At 40.5% G+C, this 18,165-nt stretch overlaps 2 protein-coding genes across 3 annotated transcripts; one reads left to right on the forward strand and one right to left on the reverse strand.

The window, feature by feature from the left end:
* Positions 1-55: 55 nt before the first annotated feature.
* On the forward strand, positions 56-8,984 carry LOC127767805 (kinesin-like protein KIN-UA). Its single transcript, XM_052293252.1, has 20 exons — positions 56-404; positions 985-1,085; positions 1,179-1,301; positions 1,658-1,843; positions 2,465-2,686; positions 2,773-2,926; positions 3,012-3,161; positions 3,328-3,416; positions 4,054-4,266; positions 4,602-4,736; positions 4,886-5,065; positions 5,429-5,536; positions 5,640-5,765; positions 5,846-5,975; positions 6,062-6,154; positions 6,493-6,618; positions 6,934-7,059; positions 7,825-7,968; positions 8,523-8,651; positions 8,772-8,984. Exons 1-20 carry the CDS (start codon positions 245-247, stop codon positions 8,912-8,914), a joined length of 2,838 nt encoding a protein of 945 aa, XP_052149212.1. The 5' UTR covers positions 56-244; the 3' UTR covers positions 8,915-8,984.
* Positions 8,985-9,085: 101 nt separating this feature from the next.
* Positions 9,086-17,695, reverse strand: LOC127767807 (uncharacterized). 2 transcript variants are annotated; one of them, XM_052293253.1, is made up of 13 exons: positions 17,096-17,693; positions 15,429-15,501; positions 15,277-15,333; positions 15,029-15,084; positions 13,591-13,804; positions 13,342-13,428; positions 13,190-13,264; positions 13,004-13,087; positions 12,306-12,370; positions 11,055-11,274; positions 10,831-10,919; positions 9,444-9,558; positions 9,086-9,363 (listed from the first exon to the last, which is right to left on the reverse strand). In XM_052293253.1, exons 1-13 carry the CDS (start codon positions 17,608-17,610, stop codon positions 9,328-9,330), a joined length of 1,686 nt encoding a protein of 561 aa, XP_052149213.1. In that variant the 5' UTR covers positions 17,611-17,693; the 3' UTR covers positions 9,086-9,327. The 2 variants fall into 2 exon arrangements, with proteins under 2 accessions (XP_052149213.1, XP_052149214.1); XM_052293254.1 differs by lacking the exons at positions 9,086-9,363; positions 9,444-9,558; positions 10,831-10,919 and adding an exon at positions 11,616-11,668 and having other exon boundaries at positions 11,127-11,274; positions 17,096-17,695.
* Between the last annotated feature and the right edge of the window lie 470 nt (positions 17,696-18,165).

An 18,165-nucleotide genomic window follows, 5' to 3' on the forward strand; every position in this document is an offset into this window, starting at 1 on the left:
TAATTCAAACCGAGGAGGTGGAGCGTTTAGGAAAAGAGCCGCCGCCTCCTTCTCCTGCAAGCCACTCCGTTTCCGTCTCCGCCCGCCCGCCCGCCGTCGTGCGCGCCTCAACTCAAAAACCCCAACCCAACGCCTCTCTCTCTCCATCTCGCCGCGTCCTCCTCCTCCACCCGATCCAGCACGCGCCGCCGGCGACGAGCCGAGAGGGATCCGCGGCGCGGGTGGGGTTGTGGGGCGGGCGGAGATGGCGGCGAATGGGCGGGCGTCGGTGCGGCCCGTGGAGAGGCACGGCGCGCCGCCCCGCCCCGCCGGGCGCTCCAGGTCGGTCGCCCCGCCGTCGCGCAGGCCCTCCCCGTCCCCCTCCCGCACGCGCCCCGCCGCCGCCGACAACGACGGGGGTTCAGGTACGCGCTCCTCTGCTGCTCCGCGCACCCGTGAATCATCGGAGATTGCACTTCATCATCGGTGTATTGGGGGTTTTTCGCTGTTGGTGCTTTTCGTCGGAGGCCGTCCGGTGAATGATGCATTTCCTCTGTTCGAGGAGCCGTGGAAGCGCGTCTCGGGTTTTTCGCTCTTCGTCGGTTTATCGGGAAACTCCAAACGTTACGGATACTTGCAACGGCGACGGGAATATCATTGTCGCTGGAGAGATGACCATTTATGCATTTCAGCATTGGAAATTCGCTATCAGTTATATATTGTACTCATAAAATCGCACACACATGAATACAAGTCATATATGTTCGCACACACATGTATACAAGTCATATATGTTCGCTATCAGTTATATATTCGCTCTGAATTTACGCCATTTCCCTGGTGCTGCTAGCCTTCTAGCACAGTACATTCTGCTAGATATCTGTAATCGATGCTGTTTTCTCACATTCTGATGCGGTGAATGTAGCTTAATATGCTTTACAGTCGTTTATGGAGTTGATGTCAATATGGTATGTTTTCAGAATTGATAAAGGGTGTTTTTCACAGATTCGTGCAGAGTAAGAGTTGCTGTAAGGCTCCGGCCGAAGAATTCTGAGGACTTAGCTCATGGCGCGGACTTCGATAGTTGTGTTGAGTTGCAGCCTGAGGTGAGCATCCTATTTTACTCTCTGCGCTTTGTACCTCATTATAAGTAATTAACAACTTAATTACTTATTCTGCTTGTTTTTTATTGTGTGCAGTGTAAGAAGCTGAAGCTAAAGAAAAACAACTGGAGCTGTGAATCATATAGGTTTGATGAGGTTTTCAGTGAAAATGCTTCACAAAAACGTGTATATGAGGTCGTTGCAAAACCTGTAGTCGAGGCAAGTCGTACATGTCATCACCCTTTTATTTACACATGTAACGTACTACTAACTATGAGCAACATATTTTCATTGCAAATGCTTATGTTTGTCTGTTTTCTATGTAGTTACATTAACTTCAGTTGGTAGAACTTGATTATTATCAGGAAGTGATTCTCTTAGGTGCCAAATAGTGTACAACAGGCCTGCAACTATGCCTTAGGAACACTTTTCTGTATTGCTAGTAGGAACAAACTTTTATGTGTATACAATTGGAATTTCCCTTTAGCCTGTTACTAGCTTATGACCCATTTGCATATGATATTTTGTTATATTGGCCTGAGAGAATGTAGAAACTATTCTGATAAATCTCGCAGAGCGTGTTAGAAGGATATAATGGGACCGTGATGGCTTACGGTCAAACAGGTACTGGCAAGACATACACAGTTGGTCGGCTTGGAAATGATGACCCTTCTGAAGGTGGAATAATGGTCAGAGCATTGGAACATATCCTTTCTGTCATGTCTTTGGAGACAGATAGTGTGGCAATATCATTTCTCCAGGTTCTATTCTCAACAACTGAAGTTATTTGTTTTGTACATGTATCATTATTTCTTATTGATCGACATTATTCTTTTTTGGCATGGAATGGTGGAATTGTTTTAACTTTCTTATTAGCTAGGATTCTTCAAACTGTCTCGATTAATGCAGGAAGCCAGGAACAGTCATATTTATATGCTAAGGCTTATATGATTATCATGCCACATTGTCACAATCATTTTTGAACAGATTATGTAAGACATAGCACCAGTTTTTGTATTTAATACATGACATCAAATAGGTCATGTATAACAATATGTGTTTGAACACTTTCACTCACTTTAATATTATCCATCCATAGTTCCAGGTAGTTTGCCATGTTAAACGTGGACGACAAAGATAAAGGCATTTTTCTATCGTGCTAGATAAATTGCATAAAAAACTGCACAAATGGGATGAAGTGTTATAGTTCATGGTGTACTGCAAATTGAACCAAAGTGCACCATGGTTCATTTAATGCTTAAGCTTCTATGTCCATATTTTTTTTCTCAATTATATAAAATTATTTGAATATTCATTAGTGGTCCCTTATTGTTGTAGTATGTTTTTCCATACTAATGTATACATGTTTATTTGGTTTATAGCTTTACTTAGAATCTGTGCAAGATTTACTTGCTCCAGAGAAGACTAATATTCCGATTGTTGAGGATCCAAAAACTGGTGAAGTTTCTTTGCCTGGTGCTGCAAAAGTTGAAATCAGAGATCTTCAACATGTTTTTCAACTTCTCCAAATTGGTGAGATGAATCGTCATGCTGCTAATACTAAGATGAACACAGAATCATCTCGTAGTCATGCTATTCTCATTGTATGCTCCTTCTTCCTTGCTGTGGGTATTCTGTTTTAAGTTCCAAAGTAAATTACATGCCCATGCGAATTTGATATTCTTTTCAGATTCATATACAGAGGAGTTCAAGAATAGAAGATGGAAGTAATACCTCTCTTCCTAATGGTACTGACAACCTTTTTCCTGATAATTTACCGCTTGTTCTCAAGAGCAAGCTCTTGATTGTCGACCTTGCTGGATCAGAACGTATCGATAAATCTGGTAGGTCTTACCATATAATTGAAACAAACCTTTTCATTTCGTATGTTGTATTGTTTGTTTGTAATATTAATCTTTTGTCTCCCAGGAAGTGAAGGTCACATGATTGAAGAAGCCAAGTTCATCAATCTGTCATTAACATCTCTAGGCAAATGCATTAACGCGTTAGCAGAAAATAGTCCTCATATACCAACAAGAGATTCAAAACTTACAAGGATACTGCGTGATTCATTTGGAGGTATGATTTCCTTTTGGTATGATTGAATTTCTTGTGTTTGTCCAAAGTATAGGTGCCTATTAGATTGTTTGAATTTATCACATTTGTTCAAACATCATGGTTACTTTTTCTCCACATCACTACATGTGTAACACTGTAATTGATTTGCTCAAATCTCCAAATGCAGGGACTGCAAGGACTTCACTCATTGTGACAATAGGTCCATCTTCAAGGCATTTCTCAGAAACTTCAAGCACAATTATGTTTGGGCAGCGAGTAAGTGTAGATTGGTCAATATTTCATTGCTCTCTCTCTCTCTCTCTCTCTCTGCACAATAGGTCCATCTGTAAGATACTAAGATCTGTCTACGTTGATGAATTTTTGCTCACTTTCCCTATTCCAATTTGTGCAAAATTGGCCTCTACTGTATGGAACCTATTCTTGTAAATGGTATTCAGAGCTTTTCCCACTAGATATATTTTTAGTTAATCCCACTAGATATATGATGGTTAGTTAATATCTGAACTCTACTCCATCCCAGGCCATTAAATTATGCCATGCACCTGTCTTATACCAACATAATGCACCTAGTTTCATGGAGTTGGAAACATCATTTCAACTGCTTCTAACTGGATAAATTACTAGAGTGAACTGAGCAGCATTAATTTGCACACAGTGCAAACTGTGCATGTTGCATTACATCAGAGACTTAATTCATGCATGAACTAAACTACTTGTTACTGGTTCCTCTTGAAATGAATTCAATGGCTCTCGTTGTTTAAAATTGCAACTCTGCATTTACTCAAAGAAAGAAACTCATGTTGTCTAGTTGTTTTATATCGTTTCCTTCTTCTTGTTCCTTTTTTGTTATAAGTTATAACACCACATTAAGTCGTTCATTATGTGATTTCAGGCAATGAAAATAGTGAACACGATAAGGATAAAGGAGGAAGTTGATTATGAAAGCCTATATAAGAAGGTAGAACATGAAGTTGATCATCTTACGTCAGAGATGGAGAGGCAGCAAAAGCTTAAAAACAGTGAGAAAATGCAGTTGGAGAAAAAACTGAAAGAATCAGAAGCATCCTTGAATGATTTAAAAGTGACCTCTAACATGCAAATTGAGGTATAACTTTCATAGACTAATTGTCCAAAAAGCATAGACTATGAAGTTTGCATTGTATATTAATTTTGATTCATTTTTGTCACTCCACAAAAATCTACCAGTTCGGGTGCCTTTTGTTTATTACAGAACCTTCTTACTTACCTTTGTCCTTCCTATTGGGTACATGAATTGAAGTAAATATCTATTGTAATTTCTGACAAGTAAATCGGTTGTATTTTTGTTTGTGCTTTCCATATAATTATTAATTGTGAGCATTCAGGAAAAATCACTTTCAGTACATAAAACTTGCTTCAGGGCATTATAGATGTAATGTAACAAGTGATTTATTTTCGCAGAATATGGCGATGGAAAAGCGTCAATTGGAATCTACAATCAAGAGATTGATGCTGGACCTTGAGAAAGAGAAAGGCAAAAATAATATTTTATCTGAGCAAATTATTCACTTAGAAACATCATTGGATGAGAATAAGGTAGATTTTCTTTGCCATATTATATATTTCTCTCATATGTAATGTTTATCTTGATTTTGTACTTAGTATTTGATGTAGTTCTGCTGACACTGAGATGTCCTATTTCAAGGATAATTTCACAGTTCTAACACAAGTTTTGTTGTTAGTAGCAAAAACAGCTTGAGAACATCTCAAACACAAATATTCTTGCCGATACAACTAAATCTCATGAGAAGAAAATAAGAGAATTGCTGAAGCAACTTGAAGATGAAAGATCACGTTCTGCTAGCATGAACGACCATTTAAATGTACTACAACAGCAACTGAGTGATGCTCAGAATTATTTTCAGGTATACTTTCAGAATTTACAACTGTAGCTATAATGCAGTCAGATAATTCATAGTAACTAATAGTCTAATACAATATAACAGTCAGATAATTCAGGTATACATTTTTTGTTTGTGGTTGCATCTTGTTTGGATATAATATCCTCATTCCTCAACCAGGACTACTCTCCATACTTGAAATGGAAAAACATTTTAGACTAGACATGCCTTGGGTTCTCTATAGTTTTTCCTTTTTTTTCTTCACTATTGGCCTTTTGGCAGAATGTCATTGCGCATGTCCCTGCAATAATTTAAGGTTTGTTGGAGGACTTGTTTGCATCCTTCAGGAATTTTGAAAAGGTTAATATGAGGATATCCCGGTTGCAGGAAAATATAGCCTGTGAATTGGAGAAGCAGCTCTCCAGAACCACTGAAGAATTTGCCAGTCAAATAAGCTCACTCGAAGAAAGAATTGCTGATCTCATATCAGAGAAGGTATGGCAAACACGGGACAGCACATCTAAACATATGGAGATGTTTAGGTTTTCTCAAATCTGAAACAATTTTAATGTACCTTTTTATTTAATTATTCTTCTAGGAGTTGGTGTATGAAGAGCTGAAATCTACTCAAGAAAAGATGCAACAGGAGATGAGACATAGACAGGGCCTTGAAGATGAAATTCTAAGGTTGAAACAATCTTTGGCTGATAATTGCTCTGAAGAGGTACCACACTTGCATTATAATCTTGACATTCTGATGCTCATTTTCCAATCATATCTTATGTCAATCTCTCTTTTTGACAGTCTAAAGCATTATGTGGTATGGTTAGATCAGGATCTGGATTAGGTAGTGTGCCTTTTATGTCTAAGTCAGGAAAATCCAGAGAGTTGCTATCTAGCCAGAGAAGTAACATATCAAAGATATTTGAAGAAGGTACTTTTATTTGTGGTACAATATCAGTGTAGCTGTTTTTTGTGGGTAGCCATCTTGACATTATTTTTGGTCCAACTGGCATTCAGTCGGTCTTCCAAATGTCCTGGCTCTGTTGAAGTCTGATGAACTAGAGGTGCAGATCCATGCTGTCAAAGTGGTAGCTAATCTTGCTGCTGAAGGTACGGGACTTTATGTAAAACTCTGAATATTTTTCATTCACTGCCTTTCCTTGTACATTTGCATGGAAAATATTCCTGAAAAGAGGATTTTTTTTTCCCTAAAAATATGTGGATCTCTTTTGGTTATAATATGTGAAAAATGTGAAAGTGGCATATTGTTCAAATTCTGTTGACGAACATATTCAACTGTTCCATACGAATTGTAATTTGCACTTGGTCATAATATTGAAGCCAGTGATTTGTTTCAGTTATCTGCTGTCTATGCTATGTTTTCTCCTTTAGAAGGCAACTGTTATAACCATAGTTAATTGTTATCACCAATCCATCTGGGATTGCAGACGTTAATCAGGAAAAAATCGTTGAAGAAGGAGGACTGGATGCTCTTCTGTCACTTCTAGAAACATCAGAAAATACCACAATTCATCGAGTCACAGCTGGTGCTATTGCTAATTTGGCAATGAATGGTAATGCCTATTCCAACCTCTCATGAGATTTATTTTCCACATTTGGTCAAAAGGGGCTATTATTTCATTGTATAATATTGCAGCATGGAAGTAGTTGTTAACCGGTGTGTTCTATAGTCTTTCACTAAATGTCTTCCGCACATGCCAAATGGCCCAGTCATTGACTGAAGGAAAATTCCCCAATAGGTTTCCAGCATGAGATATTCTTTTTACATATTTGAACTATATCTATATTATTAGTCAAATTTATATTGCGATATTTATAAAATGAACAGGCAATAACTTGAGTATTAAGTTAGATCCTTGTAAGTGCAGGATCAAACCAGGGACTAATAATGAACAAAGGAGGAGCTCGATTATTAGCAAATATTGCGTCGAAAACTGATGATCCCCAAACTCTGCGGATGGTTGCTGGTGCCCTTGCCAACCTATGTGGAAACGGTACAACTTGTCTTTATTGTATCCATTATAGCAAAATATTCCTTTTAATATGGAATTTCAATTTTCTTGAACGGCAGTGGGTGTCATATTTTTATTCAAATTTCAATTTCAATTTTAATGAGTTAACTATTTTTGTTTGACAATGTTGCTAGCAGCGTTCCAAATACCAGTATTCCCTAACTTACCAGGCCTGGTTCCACCGATTACCAGATTTTACTAGATAAAATTCAAATCCAAAATTTGAATTTTTTTTACCAGTACCGGAGGGTAACTGTGCAGTTACCAGCTGAAAAAAAAATTCTAAATTTACAATTTTAGTGTTTTGTTTGAATTCATATCCTTCTAGCCAGTAGCCACTAATCGTCCGGCGCATCAGGACAGCTTATCAGGGCCTTTTTTAACACTGATTGCTAGTAGTTCTGAAATGAAGATAAAAAGGTGGATAGCGATGCAGAATGTAAACAAGATAAAGTCATGATTTTACTGATCAAACTTGTTAATTGGTGCACCGGATATTTGTCAAGAGCTGATAAGTACATTTCTTTAATTTATTTTGTTTTAGAATAATGTAATTTTAGTTGGGCAATTGTCCTCTTGTGACTTGTGAGGGTGCACCACTTGTGGCTTCTTGAACAGCAATGACATGCAACTATCGAGCTAGCATTCCTTTGGAATGGAAACAAGAGAGCTCGTGTATGTAGAACATTGATTGATAATGAGTGACCAATACCATGTACTCCTTTTCTTTTTCTTTTTTTTTTGCAGAAAAGCTGCATGTTATGTTGAAACAAGATGGCGGAATAAAAGCACTTCTCGGAATGTTCCGAACTGGACACAACGAAGTCATAGCTCAGATAGCACGGGGAATGGCTAATTTTGCAAAATGTGAATCCCGAGTAATAAGTCAAGGTTAGTACATTCTCTATTACTCATTTGTGATGGATATATTCGTTCATATTATTCTGTAATTGTTTGTTGTTTTCTATGAGCTTATGGTTTGAATATCAAACTCCACATGGTTGCATGAATATCAACTGCAGAACAGTCCTGAATTTATTTGGATAGTTATGACGATCTGGGTGTAGTTGAAAAGAGGTAAAATGCGGCAGAGGACAATCTGAAGTGTGATACACTGATATGATACAACATGCCAACAGGGCTAGAGCCTGCTGAAATTGCGTACATACTTCTTGAAAATTACTATAGTAGATCTATGCATATAACGCACATGTTCACAAGAACACGAACCGATATTACACCACTAATCAATTAATAATATCCTGGTAGGCTTACACAATCATATATGCTAAATATGCCTTAACATGGATTGCATTGTCACATGTTACATATTTTTTTACCTTGAACACTATGGAACACTACTGTCCTCAGCTCTTTTCTCCTGAAGATAACTATGCAAACTTGAGAGGGAAAATCCAACTTTTTTGCCATTCTACCCAAAATAGGTCACAGGAAAGGGAGATCCCTCCTCATCGAAGAAGGTGTTCTTAATTGGATGGTGGCCAATTCATCAGCGTTTTCTGCTTCAACTCGAAGACATATTGAGCTTGCCTTTTGCCATTTAGCTCAAAATGGTACGTAAACTGACTATAGCTGCCGTCACCTTCGATCCCTCCCTGTGTACAATCAAGCTCACGCATTTTGAGTATTTGACCCTCATCACTGATGTTCCTATCACATGCGCATATTCGCAGAAGATAACGCCCGTGACATTATTCTAACCGGAGGGATCAAGGAGCTCCTTCGCATATCAAGGGAATCATCCAGGGATGATACGCGTAACTTGGCCAAAAAGGCATTAAATTCAAATCCAGCTTTTTTCAAGGAGATCCAATGATTTACTTTACATGTAATGGAACCATGTATAGCCCCTTCTTATTAGGAAATCTCGAGGGAACTGTGCTTTCTAAAACAAGAATTTCTGCTTTTCAAACGGATGATAGGGGTATAAATCAAGTAATGAGATCATTTTCCTGGGCAATTACGATTGCCCCAAAATTCGACAACATTTCTTTAATATTTGCCATCACGGCACGATCAATTGAAACACCAAGAGTTAAAATATTTGCCCGCCGTACACTTCGAGAGCTTATAGATAATGTCTTAAGCAAAAACGAGTGATGTATGCGAACTTAGTGTTGAATAACCCATGCTATAAAGTACAAAAGGCTGCATGACATAATGTTACAGGAGACCGTTACACAGCAATAGAGCAAGAATCTTCAGCGATCAACCGAAAGTTGCTGTCCGCTAGCTCGGGAACTTCGTTGAGTACTGCTGCGGAGACTGACACAGCAAAAGAGCAATCAGCAAACCCAAAATTTAGAAAGGGAAGATTGACCTCAATTAAATGTTGTATTCCATACCATAAATGTTGCCGTAATCATCTTTCCCGCAAACCACCTCCCATGAAGTGCTTTCTGTGCACTCATGGCAGCTGTTATACTGTCAAATCGAAGGTACACAAAGCCAGAAGTATTCCTGCAAAATAGTTGCAACAATACCAAATAATTAGGGCATGTACAATGCTAAGCCACAAGCAACTGTGGTCTCAGGTTGCCACATAGGATAAGGCCACACAAAAACCACGATATCTACAATGGAGACCACTGCATAGTATATTTTGTGTTTCAGCCCCTACCTATTTGTGTTAGTCCCTATGATATTTGTTATTATAAAATTAACTATTTTAGTCCTTCTAACAACAAAAAGAAATAGATACCCCTAATCTATATATGGACCCACTGTCAGCCTCTCCAATCCTCTTCCCTTTATTTTCTCCTCCTACCAACCGGCTCTGCCTTATCCTCTTCCTCTCCAACGCCTCCTCTCGTTGCCTCCACTTCTCTCGTGCGCCGCCACAGCGCCACTCCTCCTCTCTTGCGCCGCCGCAGCGCCGCCTCCTCCTCTCAACCGCCGCGTTCTTCCCCCGCGCCATCCTCTCCTCCTCCTCCGCCACGCACACGCCCTCCTCCGCTGCATCCTACTTCCTTCGCCGCCGCCCCGCGCACAAGGTCGCCAGATCCGGGCGCGGGCTCGCCGGATCCTGCGGCGACGGGGAGCAGCGCTCCTCTTTGCATCTGGCGGCGGCGGGGAATAGTGGTGTCATCGGCGGCGCTCCTCTTCGCATCTGGCGGCGGCGGGGAGCAGCGGTGGCGGCGGTGAGCGGCGACGACTACCACGGCGACCGACCGGACGAGGCGAAGCACGGGGCTCTGGCTCCGCCAACGCGTGGCCTTGGGCTGTGGCTTCGCGGCTCCCGAGCCCAGGCACGGCGCTTTGACCGGTTCCTCTGCAAGCGCGGAATCGGCCTGCAGAGCCACAGTCCCCACTGACACGGATGCGCCCGTCCGATGTGGAGGTTTGAGACCACAGGCCAGGGTCACGCGTTGTACATGGCCTTAGGCTATCCTTGTAAAATTGGCAGGCTTTTCAAGGTAAATCAGGTTTGCACACGGCAATAATTGCACTGCAGTACGAGGAGCAAAAGTACACTGCACCTTTCTGAAGTTGCAGTACACAAGAAAATTGAAAGATAAAAGCACAGTAAACAGAGCCTTTGGATATGTTAGCAGAGAATAGAGAATTATTCCCCTAACACTCTACAAGTACATGCTGGTAACTATTGAATACTATATTTTACTAGATTACTAGATTGTGTTGGGACTTATGTACTGGGAAGCTGTAGATGGTTACAATAATGCCGTATGCAAGCTGTTACAGATTTGTTGACTGGTTGTTGAACAAACTTACTTGTCCACAAAAATGTGTTTTACTTGGCCAAACTTGGAGCATTCTTCTTGGACATCATCTTTGATATCCAAATCAAAATCAGGGTCCGTCTGCAATAAAGTAAGTTTCAATTAGTTTTTAATCAACCAAACAGAAAGGATACAGACCAGTAAAGATTTTTTTTAAAAAAGGTATGGACTGTTGGTGAACCCAAAAAAAAAAAGAATGCAGTAGTAAGAACAAACCTCCACGGATGGATCAAACATATTTTTAAGCAATAGGCATTCACTGGGTGGGGCTGTCTCAATGGCTTGGGTAGTAATTGGAAGAGACACCCCAGGAACTGAACCAAGACCAGGCACTGTAGGCAGTACAGATGCAGCGACTGGAGGAGCACCAAGAACTGATGCAGGTGGTAATCCAACAGAAGTGTTCAAACCAGTACCGGCTATCCCAGCAGTCAAACTGCAGACAGACAAAAGGAAGGTAAAAAATTCAGAGGAAGGCCAAGTGTTCAAACCAGTACCAACTATTTGTAGTTAATATATGCCACGCACATTTTTTGAATTGGAAATGCAGTGAAAAATTAAAAGGTTATGGCTAACATGTCTTGTCAAGATAACTTGATGATACCATAAGAATAATAAGGTACTGTGGCATGTTCTCGGCATTTCTCAATCATGGTTCACTCTCTTGAAATTTGTAGTAGTCAATGCGATTGACATTTGATGTTAGAAATGGAGTAAACAAAATATTAACAATAGCGATGTACACCAAAGAATTGGAAGAGGTCCTTGGAGAATGACCTTGACAAGCTATATACATATGGAAACAGTGTTGATGTAGTGGTGGATGAATCCTGACGATAATATAGTAAAGGTCAATAACGAATGATTTTGATACAAATGACAGCAACTCTAACAAGCAAGATAATTGACGTTCTGGACATTTGACATCCCAGTATTCTAAATATGAACTTAAGGCTCTGCAGTACCATCAACAAATTACAGAAATTACCTGGTTGACTGAGCAACACACTATTAAACAAGCTACTACCTCCATCCCAAAATATAAGGGATTCTATAGTACTACTTGTGCCATCAAACGAGCTAACCCCTAACCAACCTCCCGTCCATACCACATTTAAAGAGGGGTATCATGGTCTTTTTTTTCTTCCTATTTATACTACCTCTGTTTTAATAGATGACCCTGTTGACTTTTGGTATAATTAGTGTAAATATGCCTATAAGTCATACTTAAAGATTTCTTTAATGATAAAACATGTCACAACAAAATAAATGACATTTTTATATAATTTTTTTCAACATGGCCAAACATCATGCCAAAAGTCAACGGTGTCATCTATTAAAAAACAGAGGGAGTATTTATGGGACAAAGGTTATATGTAAGATTGAATATGACTGATGTAGTTAGATTGACATGGCCACGAGGGCACCAAAAAGATAGTTTAACCCATTAAGCTCACATATATATACCTGGTGGTAACGCCGCTACGGTCTAATTTCTGCATCAAAAGAGCTCTTGAACTAGCATTCAGTGCCTGCATACATCAGCATTCAGCAAAGTCATCACAGACACAATTGAGATACTGTTGCAATATGCATAAGTATGTGGCATTAAAAAACAGCCTCAAACATTAACCAACTAAGAATGAACAAATGACCATGCAATAAAGGCTTGCTATAGTAGATATGCTAGGTATGCAGAGTGCTCAGTGTATACTAAACCATCATATGGTGAAGTTCTTGCACATTACTCCCTCCTTCCCAAATTGATCATCATATAATGAAATTCAAAATTTCCCAAATTGATCATCATATAACCACATGAACATGGATTTCATCGGAATACAACTAATGCAGCAAGGGAGAATGTGTGCATGCTAAGGGTGTAATTGGCATGGTGTTTTAATCAATGCATGCGCTGTGGGAGAATGTGTGCATGATGTCTTGATTGATGTGAATTAAATTATCATTGGTTTTGGTGCATAAGCATATATGGTGATCAATTTGGGATGGAGGGAGTAAAATCTTCTCTAAAAAGATTGAGGCGAGGTGCAAGCAAAAGCATGCTATGTCCCAAGTAATTGTACTTAAAAGAAAATGAGGATATATATATCAAATATGATAAGTGAATTTCCAGTTCTCGATGTGTCTCCAGAAATGGCACCCACCAAACCTCCACCTTCATCATCATCCAAATCTCCAGTAGTTACTCCACTGACTTGAACTCCTGCTTGGTCCGTCACAGCAGAAACCTGGTTACAGCAGTTTAGCATAGTGTCAGGTAGAACCCTTATATTTGAGATGTATAGCTTGAAAACAACATGTATTCTAGTAAATCTGAAGAAAACACTTGCCTTAATCACACGTCCAGCTATATCAAGTTGCCCATTTAAACTCTGAGCAGCCTTTGCATCTTCAAGGCGTGCAAACTACATGATGAAACAGAAGTCAGCCACACAGAACTCTCCACAAAAACAAAAGAATTGCTTAATAAGCAAACACTTGCCTGAACAAAACCAAAACCTTTACATAACCCAGTAAGTGGATCTAGTGGCAATTGGACAAGCTCCACCTGACCAAACGGTTCGAAGACCTGGTAAAGAGAATTCATTAAACTCTATATATGCATAACAAGGATGCCATAGTAATTCTTCTACCCCATAAAAGTAATATGTTTTCCATTATGAACTCCAAGGGAAATTTTCTTCCAAAAGCACAGCCAACTCATATCTAAAAAACAATTTGTCGGCATCACCTGTCTCAATTGATCTTCAGTAATATTTGAGTGAAGATTTCCAACATACAACTTTCTCGCCCCACCTGAAGCTGCTCCACTTGAAGAAGCATTTGACTGAACTAAATTCTTTTCAGCCTCTGATGGCTTAACCATCACCTGTTGACCAAGAAGCAGCTGGCCAGAAAGAGCTATTGCCATTGGTACAGACATAACATCATAGAATTCGATGTACCTGGAAACGCAAAAGCATAATAAATATCAGGATATCATGTCGCCGATAGAATTAGGCCGCATTCGTTCAATCTTTTGAAAAGATATTCAGTTATTCACATAAAATCTTGCATATCAAACATTTTCAAACAGGTTTAGAATTAATTTTTCCCAGCACAAACTAATTGCACATTCCTCCGACCAAAATCATATGAAAATGCGCAGAAATGGCATCCAATAATGTGGAATTGCTATGTTTGATGTTCCACGCTGCTTACTTCCCCCAAAAAGATCTTGTATTCCATCTTAGTCATAAGTAGCTGATTATCCCAGTAGATACACCAAATTATAAACATTCCTGCCGAGTATGAAAAATCGGTGAATATATTCCCCCATAATAAATCGTAGATGTAGCTACAGTTTAAAAATGCTTGTGTAATCATAACAGCAACCAGAAAAATATTGACAAATATGGTCGGTATTCATTAACATTTGAAATACCCTACCAATCACCCCCCACCCAAAAAACAATTCTCACACATTTGATCTCTTTGCAGCCTCTTGTGAGACATCTACTCCACTCTGGTTCATACCTTCTGATTCAGTTCATCTCCTTCCCTTGTTGCCCACTAACAATGGACCTTACAGCACACCTACACTCACGTGCAAACATGCCTAACATTGAATCCAACAACCTAAATCACAATATTTGCCACATGAGCACAAAACTGGAGCAGCTTTACAGAAAGCTAGGAGGCATTTGCTATTTGCTTGCTACAAACAAATGGCTTAGCAACACAGACTAAAACCCCAAAACAGTGGGTCCATCTCCCTCATTCTCAGTAAGTCAATATTGCCACTTGGACACAAAACCAGAAGCATTATGAGCACAAACTAACGAGTTCATTCCGATACTGTAAAACCTAAAATCAAGCCCCACCCTCCCTCTCTAGATCTCAGGTTATGAATCCATGGGAGGCACCAAACGACCAAGGTAACAATCAGTAGAACACCAAAGTCTAATAAGATCTTTTGGAGATTCTAAAACAGGAAACAAGTAACACCCTGCCTCCCTCCCATCATATGTGTAAACAATAGATATATTTGGCTATTATAAGCAAACTGCTAGATATTCCAAGCCACTAAGAAAATAAAACCCCTCTTTTAGCAACTCAAGGAAAAAAAAACAGGTAACAAATAAAACAACGATCTGATATGTTGCACAGAATTCACTATAAAAACTCACCCAACTCCTTTAGAACGGCGCGAGTTTCGGTCCATGATGAGGCGAACATCCCGGACCTACAAAAAGTAATCAATGTCAGCACAGTTATTGATTTGATGCAATGACAAGAGACTGAACAAATGCGCAGCAACCATCAGAAGAACTTTTTTTCCCACCAAACCACAATTATAGGCCGTAAATGTTCATCTGCTAATCATAAAATATTTTACTACTAAAGAGGATACAAGCAAATTCAAAGTGAGGATCACCTTCCCAGCCCTTGAAAAGAATTCGTACACGTCTCTTTCATCCGCCTTCAGAGATAACTGTGATTATGCTCACAAACATTAGTTTCAAATAGAAAAGGCTTCAGCATTTTCCTGGTCACAAAGTGAAATTCAAATGTTACACTAAAATGCACCTGGTAGGCAAATACTGTCCTTTGATCTCGTTCTGGATCTGCTTCAGGCTCTCCAGCCTCTTCTTTCCTACGTCTGCACAGACAATAAGCAAAACTGTCATAAGCATTGATACGAAAATATAGAAAACTATATATATAATACAAGCCCACATTAATCATCAGCTCCAACAGTAATGGAGTTCCTCATAAAAAGAATACTACCTCAGTTTCTCAATATCAATCATTCCCTACATGTCAGTGTCCATCCATACTAATATAAATTTATATCACCACTCAATCCTCTCTCCCTACCTCTAACGGTCTCACCTAAATAACAAGATTTGTTAAGATCACAACGCTTAAACTACCCAACAAGTTATCCAATAATAATAATTGAAGAAATGAATGTGTCAGATCTAGGGGTCCAGGAAGAATAACTTTCAACGTTCACTGAGCATAGTTCAGCCATCATTATAAATCATAACTGACTAATCGAGTTAGACATTTCATTAGAATATGTGGCCCATCAACATTCTATCAAGTCACATCGTAACAAGACATGCCTTGGAGATAAGCAAAAAATGTAGTGTAAAAAGCCCTTTGTTGTAAGGCATAGACATGCATCACCATGATTGGGGGTGAACAAAAACGGTTTTACTAAACCATTTGACCCAGTGTTGCACATGCATGCATGCAGCTGCTCCCCCCCCCCTTCTGCATGGATGCATGCGGTTTAGAACGGTGAGTGGGCTCTGAAACATCATCTAACCAGGTTTCGCACAACTCTTAACTCTGACAACTCAAAGTTGACATCTCCTGAAAAGGGTAAAAAGCAATAAGGGTTGTTTGTGCAGCGGGCCGAATACTGAGTCCCCTTAACAATAAGACACAATGCTTCAGTGAAGAAGCCCAAAACACCGCTCACCAGCATTTCTGCAACACAAGAAGTACAGTTCAGCTCCATGTTCTGGATGCAACAAAACTTTATGCGTGGATGGCACCATCATTGCTCTCAGACCACCACTCAAAAGCATAAATTGTATCATCCATCTTGAATTTCCCTATCCTAGTAACCCTAACATAGAACACTAACTCCTATCTAATAATAGTAGTATTAAAAAAAATCACCTGATATCCTAGGTCAGGCTCAACATCAAGACCACAGAAGATGGCTCTAGCAAATTGAATCTGCAGGTACCCATACTAATGTTCAAATTGTAGGAATTTACAAGAAGTCGAGGTATATAATACAAAAAACTGTTAATAGCAGTAGAATTATAGGAAGCAATAGGAATACTCTGATAGAAGAGTTATCAAATCATCTGCTATAAATTATGCTAAACGATGAAAGCAGAACTATTACACGCAATTTACAAATTGATGCTGCATTTGTACAAATAAGAAGAAAAGTCCCAATGCACCCCATAATAATATACTCATTACACTCAAACTATGTTGCTATCCCCATCCCATGCAATCCTCCGCGAATATTACAATATATCATGACCAAGTGTAGAAAAATAAAATTGATTTTGTTGGAGACAACGATGCCTAAGCGCATCAAACGTGGTGAAAACGAGATTATGGATGGCAGCTTTTTGGAATCAAGCAATCGGCAAGTCCGTTAAGACCACTCAGTTCATAACACAGCGGCACCAATACAGGTGGGTAAGGTCATGAATCGGCACCTGACATCGCGGTCACGGTAGTCTCGCTCGCGGTAGCGTTCGCGGTCACGTTCTTCGTCGTCGCGGCGGCGCTCGGACCGGCTCCGGCTCCTCCGCTCTCTATCCTTCTCCCTCTCCCTCTCCCTCTCCTTCTCCTTCTCCTTCTCCTTCTCGCGGTCCCGGCTTCTCCTCTCCTTGTCCTTGTCCCTCTCCTTCTCCCTATCCTTCTCGTCCCGGTCTCGGTCGCGGTCGCGGTCGCGACGCTCCCGGCTGCTGCGGTGCCGGTCCCGGTCCTTGTCGCGGTCGCGGTGCCGGTCCCGGTCCTTGTCCTTGTCGCGGTCGCGGTTCTCCTCCGAGCGAGAGCGCTTGGATCTGCGCTCGCCGTCGTCGCGCTCTTCGTCGCCGCCGCCGCCGCCGCCGCTCCGGCGGCGAGAGCTTCGCTCCTTCTCCTCGGATCTGGGCGCGGCGACGCCGTTGGACGGCGCCCCGGAGCCCTCCACTGTCTTCTCCAAGTAGTCGTACTCGTCGAAATCCATGGCGACTCGCGGCCGCGGCGACGCGGAAACCCTAGATGAGGAAAGAGAAAATTGGGGGAGGGAGAGAGCGCGCAGCTAAACCCCCAGTCCTCTTTTCTATCGAGGAACACCGAACACGCTAGAACGAGCAAGGAGACTGACTTGTGGGACCCGACACCCCTCATATTGGGCCGATAAATTTGCGGGCCGGACTGCCTAGGAATGGGCCTGTACTGGCCTACTACCATGGAAAAGGAAATATGGCCCACATGCCATCGGCGGGCAGCAAACCGGTCCGGACTCCTGAGGGAGAGGGGAGAAAAAAAAGGGAAAAAAAATGTGCCATGTCATTATCCACGTAACATGCTAAGTAGGTTAAACAAGGTTCTGGACAAGAATAATACGATAAACCAAGTTGTTTTGGACTAGAATAATACGATAAAACAAGTTTACGAACCTCAATACACACTTTGTAATTTTATGAACATAAGTGAAACTTTCTTACAAGTTAAAATACCACCATTCTCTCTTAGACTGTGTTTAGTTCACACTAAAATTAAAAGTTTGGTTAAAATT

This window comes from Oryza glaberrima, chromosome 3, assembly GCF_000147395.1.
Source record: "Oryza glaberrima chromosome 3, OglaRS2, whole genome shotgun sequence".
NCBI classification, from domain to species: Eukaryota; Viridiplantae; Streptophyta; class Magnoliopsida; order Poales; family Poaceae; genus Oryza; species Oryza glaberrima.

Excerpts from the sequence above, each read along its gene's own strand:
- LOC127767805 (XM_052293252.1), top strand. The coding sequence starts at position 245 with ATGGCGGCGAATGGGCGGGCGTCGGTGCGGCCCGTGGAGAGGCACGGC. Across the intron at positions 1,086-1,178 it reads GTGTTGAGTTGCAGCCTGAG|TGTAAGAAGCTGAAGCTAAA; the intron begins GTGAGCATCCTA and ends TATTGTGTGCAG. Across the intron at positions 7,060-7,824 it reads TGCCAACCTATGTGGAAACG|AAAAGCTGCATGTTATGTTG; the intron begins GTACAACTTGTC and ends TTTTTTTTGCAG.
- LOC127767807 (XM_052293253.1), bottom strand. The coding sequence starts at position 17,610 with ATGGATTTCGACGAGTACGACTACTTGGAGAAGACAGTGGAGGGCTCC. Across the intron at positions 15,085-15,276 it reads TCTTTTCAAGGGCTGGGAAG|GTCCGGGATGTTCGCCTCAT; the intron begins GTGATCCTCACT and ends TACTTTTTGTAG. Across the intron at positions 9,559-10,830 it reads AAACACATTTTTGTGGACAA|GAATACTTCTGGCTTTGTGT; the intron begins GTAAGTTTGTTC and ends ACTATTTTGCAG.